The 15,336-nt window shown below is 45.0% G+C and overlaps 1 protein-coding gene across 2 annotated transcripts in view; it reads left to right on the plus strand.

Moving 5' to 3' along the window:
• The window catches only part of MYO7B (myosin VIIB), a 302,847-nt gene that overhangs the window by 262,697 nt on the left and 24,814 nt on the right, over positions 1-15,336 (plus strand). For both annotated transcript variants that reach the window (XM_033957613.1, XM_033957614.1), the window contains one exon: positions 13,433-13,618. In XM_033957613.1, coding sequence (XP_033813504.1) covers positions 13,433-13,618 — 186 coding nt within the window. The remainder of the gene's footprint in view (positions 1-13,432; positions 13,619-15,336) is intronic.

Consider the following 15,336-nt stretch of genomic DNA (forward strand, 5'->3'; position numbering starts at 1 on the left):
GGGAGGCAGGGAAGTCTTCCTAACTACCACAGGAAGCACTGCCCATACTGGGACTACTGGGAGAGGTGGTGGGAGGAGCTCAGAGGGAGCCTAATTGGACAGGAAAGGAGATTGGCTTCTGAATGGTGGAGGTCTTCATGAGAAGGGTACGGTGTAGTCTCCAGTGCCCTATAAAAGCTCTTACCCAGAAAAAAAGAAAGAGAGAAGCTGAGAGAAGAAACGTCTGGAGGGAAATTTACCTAGCTGAGGAAAAGGAGAGACTACAGGGCCTGAGCAACTCCAGCCCTAAAAGCCTGTAGCAAAAGGACTACAGAGAAACAGAAAGGAGACAAGGTACTTATCTTGGAAAAAGGGAGCGATTTCTTTGTAGTTTTTGCATGTTTGATTTTGAAAATATTTTCTTTGGAACAAAGACTTACAGCCGGAGAGGGGGGGGGGTGAAAGGACCATAAGGTCAAGATAGTGTTGTCCTCTCCAAGGGGTGGAAGCTGTTCAACTGAGTTCCTGTTACTCATTGAAAAGGGCTCAATATCAATGTATTGCTACTTGGAAAAGAGATATTTTGAAAGGAGAATTATTCACACAGAGCTGGTGAGAAGTGGCTACAGGAAGGCTGATTTCTATAAGATTGGGAGCCTGATAACCATTTTGCCCAAACTGCCTAACTAGATCTGGAAAACTGCTACAATCATGACACAATCATGAAGCCTAAGAGAACAAATGCCTAACCAATTGGTTTTCTTGTTGAAGTGGAAAAGGGTGCTGAGTGGAAGGAAGTCCTGAACAAGAGATTTGGGAAAGTCACTGTGTGTGTTTAGAGACCCAACAAGGAGGACTACTGTTATTTGCTAGTAGGTAGAGGTGGTCTGCCTTTAATCCTCTATTAAAGTCCTTTCTGGTTGCACTGAATGATTGCTGGCTGGGGATACTGTTGGCCATAGTGCCCCATTACAACATACGTATATGTGTAAATGCCAAAATTCTGGCTAAGCACTATTCTATATCTTACATAGTATATTTTTGATAAATAGGCATATGTATAAACCAGTGTCTCAAACTCATGGCCCGCCATGTACTATTTTGAGGCCCTCGGTATGTTTATCATAATCACAAAAGTAAAATAAAACAGTTTCTTGATCATATGTCTCTTTAGCTATAAATTATTATTAAGGCTTAGCCAAAAGGAAAGATTTATAAACTATAAAGAGTTTTACCTCATGCAAAATTGTCATTTCTTTAATAAGACATTAACTATTTTTTTCTGAGGCCCTCCAAGTACCTACAAATCCAAAATGTGGCCCTGCAAAGAGTTTGAGTTTGAGACCATTGGTATAGATGGAGCATGGATAAGTGTTGCATATTCACACTTAGATGGTGACCCGTCAAAAGTGCGCCAGACTTTGGCACACTGATAATCCCGCGGTGACATTTGTGTGCAGGACATATGCTCGCCGCCGCTTTTAAGCCTTTTCATTAGCTCTGTGAGGGTATGTGTGGGGGGGGGAACCCCTCCACTACATTTACAAGTCCTCGCGTTCCCGTGGGGGGAGTAACCCCCCCCCCATTACACTGAAAACTCCAACAGCGAAAACAGGAGTTTTCAGTGTACTTGAGGACTTGTAAATCTAGTGGGGGGTTCCCCACCACACACACCCTCACAGCGCTAACAGAAAGTCTTAAAAGCTGCGGAAGCAGCGGCGCACATATGTCCTGCACGCAAATGTCACTGTGGGACTGTCAGCACGCCAAAGTCCAGCGTGCTTTAGATGGTGTACCCACTTAGATATATTTCCGGCATTTAGGTTTAACTATGCATTGAGTGCAAAATAATTTACTATTTGCTTTAATTGTATTACAGTGTAATTTTATGGCATGTCAAAATCAAACTTTTGCGTCTCCCAACTTTTCTAGATAAACTCATCATCCCCTTTTGCTCTTCCCGGACCTTTAGATCGGCTGATCAGAACTTATTGACTATACCTTCCATTAAAAAATTCTACTACACTAGAAATACTAATTTTTCTGTTGTAGCTCCAACTTTATGGAACACCATACCACCTCAACTCTGCTTCAAAAACTCCCTCAACTGATTCAAGTCTAAACTAAAAACATTCTTATTTCAAGACGCATACCACAGAGTCTAAAGGCTCCCTTTATGAAGGTGCGCTAGGGCCTTAACGCGTGCAATAGCGCGTGTTAAATTCCCCTGCGCACGAACCTCTACCGCCTTCTTTTCAGCAGGTGGTAGATTTTTGGCTACCATGTGCTATAGCGTGCGGTAATTTTGTGCGTGTGCTAAAAACCCTAGCGCACCTTCCTAAGAACATAAGCAATGCCTCTGCTGGGTCAGACCTGAGGTCCATCGTGCTCAGCAGTCCACTCACGCAGCGGCCCAACAGGTCCAGGACCTGTGCAGTAATCCTCTATCTATACCCCTCTATCCCCTTTTCCAGCAGGAAATTGTCCAATCCTTTCTTGAACCCCAGTACTGTACTCTGCCCTATTACGCCCTCTGGAAGCGCATTCCAGGTGTCCACCACACATTGGGTAAAAAAGAACTTCCTAGCATTCGTTTTGAATCTGTCCCCTTTCAACTTTTCCGAATGCCCTCTTGTTCTTTTATTTTTCGAAAGTTTGAAGAATCTGTCCCTCTCTACTCTCTCTATGGCCTTCATGATCTTGTAAGTCTCTATCATATCCCCTCTAAGTCTCCTCTTCTCCAGGGAAAAGAGTCCCAGTTTTCCCAATCTCTCAGCGTATGAAAGGTTTTCCAAACCTTTTATCAGACGTGTCGCTTTCCTCTGAACCCTCTCGAGTATCGCCATATCCTTCTTAAGGTACGGCGACCAATATTGGGCACAGTACTCCAGATGCGGACGCACCATCGCCCGATACAACGGCAGGATAACTTCTTTCGTTCTGGTTGTAATACCCTTCTTGATTATGCCTAGCATTCTGTTTGCCTTCTTAGCGGCAGCTGCGCACTGTGCCGTCGGCTTCATTGTCATGTCCACCATTACCCCAAATCCCTTTCTTGGGTACTCTCATTCAATAAAAGGAGCCCTAAATATCTCCTTTCCAACAGCATAGCAGTATATTACACGAACCGCTTTTAAGAAGTGATCCCCATTCCTGGTATTTTATTCCCCCCTTCCCTTTAATTAATTTGTTTTTAAATGATGTAATTATTAACTTCCCCCCCTTTACCCTCAAACTCATGTTTGTATTTATAATTTGTCTATTCAATGTTCACATTTCCCCCTCCTAACCCCCTACAAAAATTTATTTTAACCTTTTTTAGCTTTATAAACCGGCAAGGTGCACATTGATGGTCGGTATATTAAAATGTAATTAAACTTGAAACTTAAAAGAGTACACGATTGATTGATTGTATTGCACTTTGATGAACTTTGACATCATCTAGCAAAAGATTGATTGATTGATTGAATTGGTACTTTGTTGAATTTTGCTACAGTATATTAAACAGAATATAGAATCCTGACCATCCACTTTGTTCTGTGCTCTGCTTTATACTATGTGGGACATTTTTTCTTCCTCTTCGTGTATCACTGCAAGTCATGTTAGGGTATTTGCATAGTAATGAGATGCAAAACATGCATTTGCATGATTTGCATCTTATTGCTTAACCCATAGCAATTTAAGTGACTCTAAAGCCACCTGACTAAAAATACTGTGGCAATATTTAAGTCATGTTAAGGACTAAATAACATGACTTAAGTCCCTAACACCACTTGATGACTTTCCCCTAAATGTCTTTGTCCTAAAAGATCAATGCTGGGAGTTACAGCTGCTACCAAACATGTTTAAGATTTGGTAAACAGCTGCTATTGAGTAGTACGCCACTGGACAGAATAGGAGAAGTTGCCCCCTTAATCAACCAGTGATTTCCCCCACCGACCTCCACTGGCAAGAAAATTTGGCCTCTGACATTGCTGGGAACATATGTTTATTTTTCTAAAATAACAGCCAGCTTCAGTAAGATGTTATCTCACTGATTTACCATACTCCATTCTATGTTGGCTTCACTATTTTAAGGTCCTCAGCGGGCCACCACACACTCAAACCATCTCATTGTGTGGGGCTTTATGCTCCCATTCGTCATTGGACCCATCTATATTTCATGTGTGCATGTATCGCAAATATTAATTTTAAAAAAAAATTTTTTGTATGAATACATATATGCTAAAAGTACTTAGCTTGTGGATTCGACGCTAATCGGGAGGGTAGAAACATCAATCACCCAACATGTTTCGCCCATACAACTCAAGGGCTTTATCAAGGCTCCCTCTCCCTAAACAGAATAAAAAACACCTAAGTGTCACTATTATCATAAAGCATATATTACTATAATTTAAACTTTTTACAGACAGTAACCCTTACCGTTCATAATCGTTTTCTCCCACCATCGCGTCTAAAACGAAATGGCGGTCACGCTCTTAATCAGCTGATTTATATGTGACCCAGGCGCCAACGTCCCAGATGATCAGGGACGTCAGAGTCTGACGTCAAAACTTGCAGTAACCAGAATTGACACGTATTCTTTGTTTGTACTTTCCTTATTTAGCGGAAGGAATTTTTTGGGTGGATTAACACTAAGAATCCCAATTTGCAGTTTGTCCCCCATTATAGTATAGATAAGATTGAGTTTTTGGACATACTGATAAGCAGGGATCAAATGACAATTGAAACAACTCTATATAGGAAGCCGGTGGCTCGTAACACCCTTCTCCACTTTGATAGTTTTCACCCCTACCATCTAAAGCATAGTCTACCCATAAGCCAATACTTGAGAGCACGGAGGGTCTGCTCCACGCTAGCCGAATTTAAGAAGGTGGCTAGGGATTTGGAGGGGCGTTTTCAAGAGCGAGGGTACCCTAAAAGTTCCATTAGACATGCCTTTCTACGGGCCCGCTATGCTCAACGGGAATTGTTACTTATGGATAAACCCCGGGTACAGGAGGAAGGGCGGTTAGTATGCGTCCTTCCCTTTTCTAGAGCATCAGGGGTACTGATTTCCCAGATCAGACAACATTGGCATATATTAAACCTTCATGAGGGTTTTTCAGAGCTCCCCCTTTTTTCATACCGTAGAGGCAAAACTATTGGTCAGGCCCTTAAAAAACCGGATAGTCAATATGATAGCGAGACTGGTACTGGACACACTAAATGTCACCACTGTCAATGGTGTGACCTCACGTTGGAAGGGCCTCAATGGATTGATCCCCAATCAGGTTACGTGGTGAGAGCTAGGGCTGACACGACCTGTAAGACAACGAGGGTGGTGTATATAATAGTGTGCCCATGTAATCTCGTGTATGTGGGCCATACTAAGAGGGCCATTAACGTACGCTTGAATGAGCATAAATCCCGCATCAATACTGGGGCAGTACAAGCCCCCATAGTTCAGCATTGGCTGGATAAGGGCCATGGGATTCAACATATAAAATGGAGGGTTATTGACTATGTATCTGAAAGGGAATTAGAAGGGGATTGGGAGGGAAGACTAAACTTAATTGAACAACGCTGGATTTATCGCCTTAACACGGTAGCTCCATATGGACTTAACAATGAGCTGGAGTGGGCTTCTCTAATATGAGGCGGGCTCTGGGGGTTCTTAGTTATTATCTTCCACTAAATAAGGAAAGTACAAACAAAGAATACGTGTCAATTCTGGTTACTGCAAGTTTTGACGTCAGACTCTGACGTCCCTGATCATCTGGGACGTTGGCGCCTGGGTCACGTATAAATCAGCTGATTAAGAACGTGACCGCCATTTCGTTTTAGACGCGATGGTGGGAGAAAACGATTATGAACGGTAAGGGTTACTGTCTGTAAAAAGTTTAAATTATAGTAATATATGCTTTATGATTATAGTGACACTTAGGTGTTTTTTATTCTGTTTAGGGAGAGGGAGCCTTGATAAAGCCCTTGAGTTGTATGGGCGAAACATGTTGGGTGATTGATGTTTCTACCCTCCCGATTAGCGTCGAATCCACAAGCTAAGTACTTTTAGCATATATGTATTCATACAAAAAAATTTTTAAAAAAATTAATATTTGCGATACATGCACACATGAAATATAGATGGGTCCAATGACGAATGGGAGCATAAAGCCCCACACAATGAGATGGTTTGAGTGTGTAGTGGCCCGCTGAGGACCTTAAAATAGTGAAGCCAACATAGAATGGAGTATGGTAAATCAGTGAGATAACATCTTACTGAAGCTGGCTGTTATATGAGAATATTCTTCATTCAAATTCATACAGTTAGTGCCTAGCGTTTCATTATTTTTCTAAAATGACAGTGATAAGCATTGTGGCCTAGCCAGATCTAGTATTATCCCAGGACAAGCAGGCAGCATATTCTTGACTGATGGGTGACGGCACCGACGGATCCCCGGTACGGACAATTTAGAGTGATTGCACTCTAAGAACTTGGAAAGTTCTAGTAGGCCACACCGCGCACGCGCGTGTGCCTTCCCGCACGACAGAGGCATGCGGTCCCCAGTTTCTTAGTTTCCGCGGAGCTAAGAAGACGCACTTTTCAACGGCTGTTGAAAACTTTTTTCTTCATTCACCTTCCCGCTCGCGTAAACCTCTATGGAAATTGTATTTCCTTTTTTCTTTTATTATTTTCTTATTATAAAAAAAAAAAAAGAATTTCTTTTTTCTTTCTTTTTTCGGTTTTGCCCCGGCGGGGCCTGCTGCCACCATCGAGGCCTCGGCCTTCGATTTGGCAGAAGCCGTTTTTACGTTCATGCCCCCCCAACCCGGGTTTAAGAAGTGCCAGCGGTGCGCACGGCCCATCTCTCTCACCGACCCGCATAACTGGTGCTTGCAGTGCCTGGGTCCTGACCATCGGGCGTCCACCTGCACCCGCTGTGCCACTTTAAAAAAGAGAACCTTAAAAAACCGTCAGATCCAGCAGCGGTTATTGTTTGGTACCGACATGTCGGATTCTGCGGCACCGGCTCCGACATCGGCCCCGTCTCAGTCGGCACCTACCTCGTCGACACCGCGCGACACTGCGTCGGCGTCGCATTCTCCAGGTAAACCGGCTAAGAAGCCTTCCCCGCTGGAGCGTCCTCCGGTCTCAGTAGCAGCGAGCCAAGTCCTGCCGACCTCGAGGCGCCCGCGGAAGCGCTCCGCACCGATTGAGGTGAGCCCCTCGACATCGGGTTCCTCCTCTTCGGAGTGTCGAGCGGCACCGAAGGTACCGCAGAAGAAAAAACCGGTACCGGTGCCTTCGCTGGATGAGCGAATTGCCGCCGTCCTGCAGGTGCAGCTCAAGGAGCAATTGCAGCAGCTCCTTCCTGCTCTTTTGAAACCGAGCCTTCCAGTCCCGGTCCGGTCTGAGCCACCGGTACCGACAGTGGAGCAGCCTCTTTTATCTGCATCCACTCTGTTGGTACCGGTACATTCTGCTTCATCGGTATCCATGCCGATCTTAGCGCCGGAACCGAGGGCCTTACATCAGGCTGTTCAAACTTCGGCACCGACACAGCCCTTAACATCTCCCGGTACTGCTTCTCTCAGGTCGGGTAAGTCGACACGCAAGACTCGACACCTGGACCCTTCCACACCGGAGACCCGGGATCACAGCTTCCAGGTGAAGGACCCTGATCTGTGGGGTGACTCCGAAGAGCCTCTTCTCTCTGAGGGGGAATGTTCATCGGCTGACGAGGATCCTTCTGTTTTAGATCCGTCCTCTAAGCCTGATGCAACCTCTTTCACCTCATTTCTGAAAGAGATGTGTGACTCTCTCTCTCTATTCCCTTGGAGGCTGAGTCCAAAAAATCCAAGGCGTTTCTTGATGCACTGGATTTTGACCAGCCTCCAAGGGAATTTCTAAAATTGCCTCTCCATGATATATTAAGAGAGACTTTTTACAAAAATCTGGAGACGCCTTTAACCATCCCAGGAGCCCCTCGCAAACTGGATTCCTTATACAAGGTCATCCCAATTCCTGGCTTTGACAAACCACAACTCCCTCATGAGTCTCTCTTGGTGGAATCCACTTTAAAGAAATCCACGGGAGCTAGTGTGTATGCCTCGGTCCCTCCTGGCAGAGAAGGTAAGGCCATGGATAAGTTTGGCAAAAGGTTGTATTAGAATGCGATGCTAGCTAATAGATCAGGGAATTATGCTTTTCATTTCTCTTTCTATCTAAAGCATCTCATTCAAAATCTGACTGCTTTTGAGAAATACCTCCCTGACCGCAAAAGATCTGCCTTTCGCCAAACTTCTTCATCCCTTTTACAACTACGCAAATTCATGGTCAGGTCGATCTATGACACATTTGAGCTGACCTCTCGAGCCACGGCCATGTCGGTGGCCATGAGTCGTCTGGCGTGGCTCAGGGTTTCAGAACTTGATGTCAACCATCAAGACCGACTGGCTAATGCGCCTTGCCTGGGTGATGAGCTCTTTGGAGAATCCATGGACTCCACTACCCAAAAGCTCTCAGCTCATGAGACTAGGTGGGATACTCTCCTCAAAACAAAAAAGAAGACCCCACCTACTAGGCCTTTTCGACAGCAATCGGCCTACCAACGCCGCTATGTGGCTCGTCCTTTGCCACCAGCCCCTCAGCAACCTAGGCGCCAACGACAACAACAAAGGCAAAACCCTAGACCAGCGCAACAACAACAACAGGTAAAGCCTCCTCCTCCACAAAAGTCGTCCCAGCCCTTTTGACTTGGTTCTCCAGGACATAGCCAGTATTATTCCATCTGCCCATCTTCCACAACCCATAGGAGGACGCCTTGCTCATTATATAAGCCGTTGGGAAATCATCACCTCGGATCAATGGGTCCTCAACATCATCCGCCACGGCTATTCTCTCAACTTTCAGACTCTTCCTACCCAAAGTCTGCCAAAAGAGTCTGCTTTGAACACTCCGCAGTCTTTACTCCTTCTTCAGGAGGTTCAATCCCTCCTCCTTCTGAACGCCATAGAGGAAGTTCCTCTAGATCAGCAGGGACAGGGATTCTACTCCCGTTATTTTCTAGTCCCCAAAAAAACAGGAGATCTCAGACCTATCCTAGATCTTCGCGATCTCAACAAATGCTTGGTCAAAGAAAAATTCAGGATGCTTTCTCTGGCCACTCTTTGCCCTCTTCTCAATCAAGGCGACTGGCTATGTTCCCTCGATCTCAAAGAGGCGTATACTCACATCCCGATCAATCTGGCCTCCAGACAGTACCTCCGCTTCATGATCAATCATTGTCATTACCAATACAAGGTGCTGCCCTTCGGTCTTGTCTCCTCTCCAAGAGTGTTCACCAAATGTCTGATTGTGGTGGCTGCCTACCTATGCTCTCACCACCTTCAAGTCTTTCCTTACCTGGACGATTGGTTAATCAAGACCAATTCATCTCAGTCAGTACTTTTGGCCACCAACCAAACCATCCTGTTTCTACAGCTCTTGGGATTCGAGATCAATCTACCCAAATCTCATGTCATCCCCACTCAGAGACTTCAATTCATTGGAGCGGTGCTGGACACAGTCCTCATGAGAGCGTTCCTACCGTCCAACCGTCTTCAAACTCTTCAATCTCTATGTCAGCAGGTACTTCCACAACGTTCTATCTCGGCCAAGCAAATGATGATACTCTTGGGTCACATGGCCTCCACAGTTCATGTCACACCCTTCGTACGTCTTCACCTGCGCACTCCTCAGTGGACCCTAGCTACCCAGTGATCCCAAGTGACGGATCCTTGCTCTCGACACATATCTGTGACATCATCTCTTCGTCGATCTCTACAATGGTGGTTGATATCCTCAAATCTCTTAAGAGGTCTTCTATTCCATCTACCTCCTCATCAACTTGTCATCACCACCGATGCCTCCCCTTACGCCTGGGGAGCTCATTTGAACGAATTCCAAACTCAGGGTCTTTGGACAGTCCAAGAAATGAAGCATCACATCAATTTCCTGGAACTCAGAGCGATGTTTTATGCCCTCAAGGCCTTCCAACATCTTCTCTTTCCTCAAGTCCTTCTGCTCTGCACAGACAATCAAGTAGCGATGTACTACATCAACAAGCAGGGTGGGACAGACTCTCGCCTCTTGTGCCAGGAAGCCCAGAAGATTTGGGCTTGGGCCACAAATCAGCAACTATTCCTGAAAGCAATCTACATTCAGGGAGAACAGAATTCCTTGGCGGACAAACTCAGCAGAATTCTTCAGCCTCACGAGTGGACTCTCGATCCTGTCACCCTACAGTCCATCTTCGCTCAGTGGGGTACTCCTCAGATAGACCTCTTTGCAGCTCCTCACAATCACCAGCTGCCCCTCTTCTGCTCCAGGCTCTACACCCCTCACCGTCTAGCAGCAGATGCATTTCTCCTGGACTGGTTGAATCTGTTCCTGTATGCTTTCCCTCCACTTCCTTTCATGTTGCGAACCTTGTTCAAGCTCAAGAGGGAACAGGCCACCATGATTCTCATCGCTCCACGATGGCCCAGGCAACATTGGTTCTCCCTTCTACTTCATCTCAGTTCCAGGGAGCCTATTCTTCTTCCATTGTTTCCTTCTCTGCTTACTCAGCATCAGGAGACCCTTCTGCATCCCAACCTCCAGTCTCTGCACCTGACAGCTTGGTATCTCTCGGGCTGACTTCGAATGATACTCTTTTGTCCCAGCCCGTTCGTTCCATTCTGGATGCCTCCAGGAAACCTGCCACTCTTCAATGTTATCACCAGAAGTGGACACGGTTTTCTTCCTGGTGTCTTCTTCATCATCATGATCCTACGTCCCTTGCAGTGGAGACCTTGTTGGATTACCTTCTTTCTTTGTCTGACTCTGGACTCAAGTCTACTTCCATCAGAGTCCACCTCAGTGCTATTGCTGCTTTTCATGAGCCAGTACATGGAAAACTCCTTTCAACTCATCCTTTGGTTTCCAGATTCATGCGGGGTCTTTTCAATGTGAAACCACCTCTTAAGGCTCCACCTGTAGTCTGGGATCTTAATGTGGTTCTCTCCGCCTTGATGAAGCCCCCGTTTGAACCTTTGGCTACGGCTCCTTTCAAGTTTCTCACTTGGAAAGTGGTCTTCCTTATTGCTCTAACCTCTGCCAGGAGGGTCAGTGAGCTACATGCACTAGTGGCGGATCCACCTTTTACAGTCTTTCATCATGACAAGGTGGTTCTGCGTACACATCCAAAGTTTCTCCCTAAGGTTGTCTCTGAATTCCATCTCAACCAATCCATTGTTCTGCCTGTCTTCTTTCCGAAACCTCACTCTCATTCTGGAGAACAGGCTCTACATACTTTGGACTGTAAGCGGGCTTTAGCTTACTATTTAGAGCATACTAAACCCCACAGATCATTCCCTCAACTCTTTCTGTCCTTTGATCCGAATAAATTGGGACGTCCTGTTACGAAACGTACGTTGTCTAATTGGCTTGCAGCGTGCATTTCATTCTGTTATGCTCAGTCTGGACTGACACTGGAAGGTTCTGTCACGGCCCATAGAGTTCGACCTATGGCAGCATCTGTAGCTTTCCTCCGTTCCACTCCTATTGAGGAAATCTGCAAGGCTGCTACTTGGTCCTCAGTTCATACTTTTACATCTCACTATTGTCTGGATGCATTCTCCAGACGGGATGGACACTTCGGCCAATCTGTTTTGCAAAATTTGTTTTCCTAATGGCCAACCTTCCCTCCATCCCTCTTTTTGTTAGCTTGGAGGTCACCCATCAGTCAAGAATATGCTGCCTGCTTGTCCTGGGATAAAGCACAGTTACTTACTGTAACAGGTGTTATCCAGGGACAGCAGGCAGATATTCTTGCGTCCCACCCACCTCCCCGGGTTGGCTTCTTAGCTGGCTTATCCTAACTGGGGACCGTGCGCCTCTGTCGGGCGGGAAGGCACTCGCACGTGCACGGTGCGGCCTACTAGAACTTTCCAAGTTCTTAGAATGCAATCACTCTAAAATTGTCTGTACCGGGGCTCCGTCGGTGCCGTCACCCATCAGTCAAGAATATCTGCCTGCTGTCCCTGGATAACACCTGTTACGGTAAGTAACTGTGCTTTTTGGATGGCACAACAGTTAACTTGGAGGAGTCCTTCCACATAACCCCTCCCCCCTTGCCTCCTAGAGATATTTAAAAAAAATGAAAGGTTTCAACATCTCCCCTCTTCCCTCCACAGCATCTCAACATCTGCTCTCCAATCTCTCAACCCCATCTCTCCCCAGTATACCTTGCATGTGTGCATGTGCCTGCAGTGATTCATTTCTGCTTCCAGTGCCACATCTCACCAGACAGGAAGCAGGAAGTGATGTAAGCAAGGGCAGGAAGCAGCAGAGGGAAGCCTTTTGGAGTTGACACTGGCAGCAGAAATGAATCATTGTAGGCATTGGGACATGTGCAAGGTATACTGTTGAGAGATAAGACAGCAGAAGATGATGAGATGCTGTGGAGGGGAGAGGACAGTGTAGTGCTGCTGCTGGGAGGGCCTGTGCTCACCATAACTATGCCACTGACATGTATGTACCAGCACAAACATGTTTATGGCTGGTTTTCAACTTGTTGAAGTCTTCAGTGTTTTAGAAAAAAAAAAAAAAAAAAGCAGATGTTTTTGCTGCCCACCTGGTACATAAATATCCATTTCTCCTGTATTTTAGAACAGCCTTTACATCATTCTAAAATACTAATGAAACGAGATGTCCTATCCTGAATGCCTTAATTCTGACATCTATATCCTTTCCAAAATGGGGCTGCCTGCATCTAGTTTGCATCACTCTGGATAAATTCAAAAAGACCATTACACATAAATCACAAAAAGAAATTGACAACAGAAATAGAAACTGGATACTGTATTTTTATCAGGCTCTAAAGCAAAAGTACTATTCAATATAAAATCCTTTTATCCAATTTTATCCAATTACTTGCTCGGTCTCCTCCTCCAAATGCTCACTCTTTTGTTCTCTGGGTGCTCCCCTGTCCCAGCTTATGCACTGATGAGTTTGTGCAACTGTCAGTCATTTTGATCTATATACAGTACTGGTACTCCTGGGCTTGGGAACAGTATCAGAATATTAGGGATGTGTTGTCATTTTATTTCTGGAACAAAAGAAAAAAAAACTTATGAAATATTGTTCATTTTCCTTTTGTGTCAATTTTGGCCACATTTTATTTGTTTGGTACACGGAACTGTGAGCAGCAGACAACTACATCATTCACAGTTTTGCTCAGCCTGGCAGAATAGATGTGCAGCCAGAACAGGATTGAGGTCATATGTTGAGTTTTGTAAACCCCTGCTGTGCCGAACCTATTTGTATTACTCCTGGACCCATGATGCACCAGACTTCAATGTTCTGTGGTTCTTTGGCTAAATAAACTGCTACATTTCCCATGTTGCATGGGACTTTGACAGAAATGCATTTCTTTCTTTCTTTCAGGAGCTGCCCAAATATCTACGAGGGTATCACAAGTGCTCAGTGGAAGAAACTGTGCACATGGCTGGGTTGATTTATAAGGTCAATTTTAACAATGACAAGACACAACTTGCAGTCATCTCCAAGATCCTGAAGGACCTGGTTCCAGAAAACATGTTGCGACTGAAGCCTTCTGAAGATTGGAAAAAGGTAACATTCCATTGGTGCAGTGGCAGGGTGACGAGTCAAAAGTGAGCAGGATAATCACGCGCTGACAAAGCCGCTCGGACAAATGCGCGCAGGACATCTGGATTAAAACTTAACTTTAAAGCGATCCGAAGGGGTGTGTGGGGCTCATAATCAAACATGTCTAAATACCTTCCCAAGTCAGAACTTGGACAACCTAAAAGACAGGTCGTCCAAGTGCCAATAATCAAACCAACTTTCTGAATGTGCCACGGGACTTTTTATGCCTCTGAATGCCGCTATGTGCCCAGAGCTGAAAGGGCCATATCCGGAGGAGTGGTTAGGGCAGGATGGGGGCTGACCAAGACTTAATTGTCCTGCAGGTATAACCGATTGTTTTACTAGACAATATAAAAACAGGTATAAGTGCCAAAAAGGTATTCAAAGTTTATTTTATTTATTTAAAAAATTTCTATACCGTTTTATTCCAAAACGGTTTACAATAAAATTATATACATAAAGTGACCAGATAACCACTGCAGAGACAAAGTAAAGACCCACACACACTCTCCCAGTGTTCACTGACCTCCTCACACCCCCACAAAGATCAGATTAAAAAAAGGACATACCTGCCTCCAGAACATCAGCACCTGGTATAGGAAAGTCTAGTAGAGCTGCGCACAGGTGTCTTAAATAGCCTGGGGGGTGGGCTAGTGAACCATAGAGAGGAGGATCCAGGCCTATAAGCCACTCTAACCACTACATTTTTGGTGGAACATGTGTGCCCACCAAAACCCTACTCTACTGCCACATAAGTGCCACTTGCAGCCATAAGGGCTATCGGTGCTGTAGGCAGGTGGGTATAATAGGTTTTGGGGGTCTCACCATAATCTATAAGGGAGTTCTGGTGAATGTTTATCTGGCATCCTTTTTGTGAAGTTCACAGCAGTGCCCTATAAGGTGCCCTACTACTCTGTTGCCATGTCTGGGTGGCCAGTACATTACAAGATTGGCCCCTCCCAAGTCCAAATGGTCTTGTTCTGAACATTTGGGACTTGGATGAAATTTTAGTTGAAAATGTGGTATAAAAATAGACGTTCTGGCAGTCTGGGCAAACAATAATCTGGACGTTCAGATAGACGATTTTCGAAAAAAATAATATTCAAGATGTATTTTTCAAAAATGGACATTGTCCCACTGCCAACTTTGGGCATCTAGCACCATACTCCCAAATCAGACTTAGACGTATGTTTTGATTATGCCCCTCTATGTGTCATGCACCCAACAAGGTCCGTGTTTTGGCTTGGAAGCCTGCCTCAGGAGTACAATTGACATCCAACAGATGGGATTCTCAAACTGTAGCAGTGAAACTGGAACAGTTGCAGTGAAACTGAAAACAGTTTAGTAGCTCAGCATATGTATCCCTTTGATGGAGTGGACAGCAGTACGTGTTCTTTTGTAGAAGCGTTTGAACAGATTGTTTTATTTGACCTGTCCCGGCTTGATGTGTACATTTCCTAACCCCACTTGATTGTTCTATATTTGTTTTTTCGTGGGGCTCATTTCCTTGGGGGTTTTTTCCCGCATTTTATTAGAGAAAGATCAGCTGACAACATATTTATTTCAGCACAACTCATTGAAAATGTAAATCATTTTTGACAAAAACTACCATATATACTTAATATAAACTGAGATTTTGGGGCACAAAAATAGGGATTTTGTTTTATGTTTGAATCTCTCCC

The sequence above is a fragment of the Geotrypetes seraphini genome, chromosome 9, assembly GCF_902459505.1.
Source record: "Geotrypetes seraphini chromosome 9, aGeoSer1.1, whole genome shotgun sequence".
Classification (NCBI taxonomy): domain Eukaryota; kingdom Metazoa; phylum Chordata; class Amphibia; order Gymnophiona; family Dermophiidae; genus Geotrypetes; species Geotrypetes seraphini.